General features: G+C 37.9%; 1 protein-coding gene across 2 annotated transcripts in view; it reads right to left on the reverse strand.

Moving 5' to 3' along the window:
- Positions 1-4,960, reverse strand: part of LOC107678030 (F-box/WD repeat-containing protein 11-like) — a 16,367-nt gene that overhangs the window by 2,049 nt on the left and 9,358 nt on the right. For both annotated transcript variants that reach the window (XM_016473141.1, XM_016473140.1), the window contains exons 7-10: positions 3,843-3,961; positions 3,446-3,695; positions 2,700-2,818; positions 149-259 (exon numbers count right to left, since the gene is read on the reverse strand). In XM_016473141.1, coding sequence (XP_016328627.1) covers positions 149-259; positions 2,700-2,818; positions 3,446-3,695; positions 3,843-3,961 — 599 coding nt within the window. The remainder of the gene's footprint in view (positions 1-148; positions 260-2,699; positions 2,819-3,445; positions 3,696-3,842; positions 3,962-4,960) is intronic.

Raw genomic sequence — 4,960 nt, forward strand, 5'->3', positions numbered from 1 at the left:
TGAGAACTTCCCCTCCCAGTCTTATTTGGCTGTCGCCAAACGGTTGCAAAAATATTTTTTCCACATTCTGTTATTCTTCACTGCACTGCAATGCAAAAAAAGACAATAAAACTTCCTTCAACTTTGAACTAATCAGACACAGGCGTACCCGTCATACGCTCCACTCACGATCCGCTTGTTATCAAAGCGAATACAGCGAACAAGCTCCTCGTGCCCTTCCAAAGCCCGCAAACAAGCTCCACACTCGATATCCCACAGCCTAGAGAAACAGATTAACACAAATTTTGTGAGAAAATAAATCATACAAGTAAAGAATACTAACTGGCTGAATCCAGGTCACATGCTTACCCTCAAAAAGAACAATTACAGGTGCATCTCAATAAATTAGAATGTCGTGGAAAAGTTCATTTATATCAGTAATTCAACTCAAATTGTGAAACTCGTGTATTAAATAAATTCAATGCACACAGACTGAAGTAGTTTAAGTCTTTGGTTCTTTTAATTGATGATTTTGGCTCACATTTAACAAAAACCCACCAATTCACTATCTCAACAAATTAGAATACTTCATAAGACCAATTAAAAAAAACATTTTTAGTGAATTGTTGGCCTTCTGGAAAGTATGTTAATTTACTGTACATGTACTCAATACTTGGTAGGGGCTCCTTTTGCTTTAATTACTGCCTCAATTCGGCATGGCATGGAGGTGATCAGTTTGTGGCACTGCTGAGGTGGTATGGAAGCCCAGGTTTCTTTGACAGTGGCCTTCAGCTCATAGGGTGTCAATGATTGTCTTCTGGACAACTGTCAGATCAGCAGTCTTCCCCATGATTGTGTAGCCTAGTGAACCAAACTGAGAGACCATTTTGAAGGCTCAGGAAACCTTTGCAGGTGTTTTGAGTTGATTAGCTGATTGGCATGTCACCATATTCTAATTTGTTGAGATGGTGAATTGGTGGGTTTTTGTTAAATGTGATCCAAAATCATCACAATTAAAATAACCAAAGACTTAAACTACTTCAGTCTGTGCGCATTGAATCCATTTAATACACGAGTTTCACAATTTAAGTTGAATTACTGAAATAAATGAACTTTTCCACGACATTCTAATTTATTGAGATGCACCTGTATACCAACAAGAAAAACAAAGAATCAGGTTACATTTCGCATGAAGAAAATAAAGTCCCTTATGATGTTTTTGCACATTATTTTCAGACCAATTAAACTCAAATTACTTTTATTTCCATTACATAAAATAATTATACTTAAACTTAGTTCATAGACCATGGTAGCACTTGTTGTAGCTGATTTGATTTAATGAAATTAATAAACAGAAATAAATAAATAAATACAAGAAAGAAATTAAGATTTGAAATGGGTATCTTATTCTCACAAAGGCTACATTTTTGACAAAAAAAAAATCAGAGTAAAAAGAGTAATATGCAATACATTAAATATTTAAAAAAATATTTTTATTATATTTTAATATCAGTGTCACATTAGCCTTCAGAAATCATTCAGATTTTTTCACTGCTGTTCATTACATTAAAATAACAAAATAAAATGATTTAAACAAAATGAATAAATAAATAAATAAATACCAGTAAAACGTTGTTGTTTTTATTATTGTTTGCTCTTATTTATTTATTTATTTATTCACTTTTTAACGCCATGCCAGCATCAAGGCTATTTTCATGGAAATCTCCGAATAAATTATACAAGGAATACAATTAAAGGGTGTGAACAAAGGCCTTCTGTAGCGAATCGATGCGTTTTTGTAAGAAAAATATCCATATTCAAAACGTAATCACTTTAATATAGCTTGCGCCAACAGTCCTACACGGAAGTAGCTCTGGGCTGATGACGTATGAGTTCAGCGTTGGGCATGCGCCGGTGAGTCTCGTGAAAACCAATGTTTATTAACAGGAGCAAAGGAAGCAAAGTTTCCTTACTTTAGCAAAGGAAAACCAGTCTCCTCTTGGCTTATATCACTTTTTAACGCCATGCCAGCATCAAGGCTATTTTCATGGAAATCTCCGAATAAATTATACAAGGAATACAATTAAAGGGTTAGTTCACCCAAAAATGAAAATTAGCCCACAAAGCAAAGTTTCCTTACTTTAGCAAAGGAAAACCAGTCTCCTCTTGGCTTATATCGAAATCCTCCGACATTCTTCTTTACAAATCCTCGTTTTGTACTTCTAATTAGTGACCGTTGTTTTGTTTTGATCTGTCCCCTGCGCTTCCGCATTTGTCACTTCTGAGCTTTTTTTTTAATGGATGGGTGCTTTTTATGTAACTTCTTTTGGACTGATGCATGGAACACCTGCTGAGTGGCATTAAACAGCTTGAAAGATCAGACAATTTTTTATATAACGCCGACTGGATTCGTCTGAAAGAAGAAAGTCATATACACCTAGGATGCCTTGAGGGCGAGTAATTTGTGGGCTAATTTTCATTTTTGGGTGAACTAACCCTTTAAAAGGTTATAAAAGACATTTCAGATGTACTCTAGACAAATTCTAAAATACATTCAGGTGATATTTTTAAATAAATCAATTAAACAGACCTCTACGTTTTACTGGAAAAAATGTACTCATGTATCCTGGGGTGAAATGTCACTTGTGTATTTTTTATATTTCTTGAGATTCACTCAACTACTATTAAACAAACTTGAATGATTGCATATTCACACACACCTGATGGTGTTGTCTGAGGAGCCACTGACCACGAGTCTGTCTCTGTACTGCAGGCAGGCAATTCCTCGCTTATGACCGTTTAGTGTCCGAACAAACTCACAGGTGCTTGTACTCCACACCTGCAAAACACAGTAAATCACACAACAGGATTAAACATTAAATACTTTAAATCTGTTCCAAATCACTGCCATCTATCCTTAAAATAATCCGTAGGCATATTTAATAAATACCAGTACATTTAAACTCAAGTGTGTGCATGACAAAACACCTCCAGACATCTACACACACCAGCCCTCACTGCCCGGCCTCATTATTTGGGGAATGTTTTGATAGGGTGGGGGCTGCAGAATGACTTGGCACCCCTCCCAGAGTGATGGGTGGGCTGGATCAGGGCTGTCTGTTTCTGGAATCTCAAATGCTCCGAGTCCAGCATCTAGAGTGGCACTAGTGCTGAAGAGGACTCTGGGCAAGAGCAAGGACTATAGCGTTTCTGCAGGCTATAGATAATTAAGAAACTATTACACTGCTGCCCTCTGCTGGGAACTTCTGTGCTTTGGACAGAACAAGCAGACACCTGAACAGCTGCATGACAATATAGCCTAGTCCACTGCAGCTTATTGTCATCAAGAATCAACACACTTAGACAGGACGGGGCCTGATGCATATGAAATCAGATAAAACACAGAGCATTGATCTGTGGTTTGACTGACAGCTAATAACGGTCATTCAGAGATCAGAGCGCTGACCTTTATGGTCCGATCCCCAGAGGCAGAGACAATGTACTTGTCGTCAAAGTCGACCACATTGACGGCAGCCCTGTGTCCGACGAGTACCCGGCGGAGACTGATGTCCGTAGGAGAGGCCATGTCCCACACGGCGATGGAGCGATCCTTCGAGCAGGTGACCATCAGCCCATTACAGAATCGCAGGTGGAGCACGGCCTCGTTGTGGTGGATCAGAGTGTTCAGAACCTCCCCCGAGTTCACATCCCACACTCTGGGTAAAAAGAGAAGGCAAGCAAAGTCAGGCCTGATTTTATCAGTCTCTTATCCATTCCAGCTGAACAGACATGTAGAGTGAGGAGGGGGGAGAAAAAAAACTGGAAAAGATGAACAGAGCGCGAAAGAACGATAGAAATCTGACCTGACAGTGGAATCAGAGGAGCCGGTAACAATGACTCTCTCATCGTATTGCAGACACAGCACAGAGCCTGTGTGTCCCGTCAGAATCTTCAAACACTCCAGAGTCTGTTTATCCCATATCTGAATGCAAACACACATGACATCTTTTTACAATTGCAAACACCATGGATTTCACAATGTCAAATATAAACTTAACTAGATTAGACTCCTCATTAAAGAAAAAAAAAAGAAAAAAATTCTAGCTAGGATGCACCAATATTTAGTCAAGAACTATTTGTATTATTATGGCCAATATCAATTACAATTGTCAAGTTTTATCTAATATCTTTAAATAACAAAATATTAAGTTAAATAATCAAATATTCTTTTATCATCACTACTATTTGAAGGTTTTGGGTCAGGAAGATGTTTTAATATTTTTGAAATAAGATATTTAAATCTACAGTATAAACCACAGTATTGTGCAATAACTTTTCTATTTTAGTATATTTGAATAATAATTGAATTTATTCCTGCGATGGCATTTTCAGCAGCCATTACTTCAGTCTTCAGTGTCACATGATCCTGATTTGCTGCTCAAGAAACATTTTTTTATCTTCAATGTTAAAAAGAGCTTAATATTCATATTTTAGATTAATTAAAAAAGTTAAATGAATAAATTTAAAGGGGTCATATGATGCGATTTCAATTTTTCCTTTCTCTTTGGAGTGTTACAAGCTCTTGGTGCATAAAGAAGATCTGTAAAGTTGCAAAGACTAAAGTCTCAAATCCAAAGAGATATTCTTTATAAAAGTTCAGAGTCAGCCACACCTACCTAAAACGGCTTGTTCTAACACGCGCCCACATATCTACCTCACTATGTGGGAAGATTTGCATAACGCCGCCCAAATGTTCACGCAAAGAAAGAAGGCGTAACTTTTAGCCTCACTGTAGTTTTGTTGACACTGCAGCCATGTCGTGAAGACGCCGTGCGCTTCGTTGTGAAAGCGAAACTACTTTGTTTGGTCTTCCAAAAGAGGACGATATCTGCTTCATCATGCCTAGAGCTGATCTGTGCTGGTCGCTGAGGGAATACATCAACTTCGCGCTGTGGATCGCCATATCGGCTTTCACCGTGGA

The sequence above is a fragment of the Sinocyclocheilus anshuiensis genome, unplaced genomic scaffold (genome assembly GCF_001515605.1).
Source record: "Sinocyclocheilus anshuiensis isolate Anshui unplaced genomic scaffold, SAMN03320099.WGS_v1.1 scaffold260, whole genome shotgun sequence".
Lineage (NCBI taxonomy): Eukaryota > Metazoa > Chordata > Actinopteri > Cypriniformes > Cyprinidae > Sinocyclocheilus > Sinocyclocheilus anshuiensis.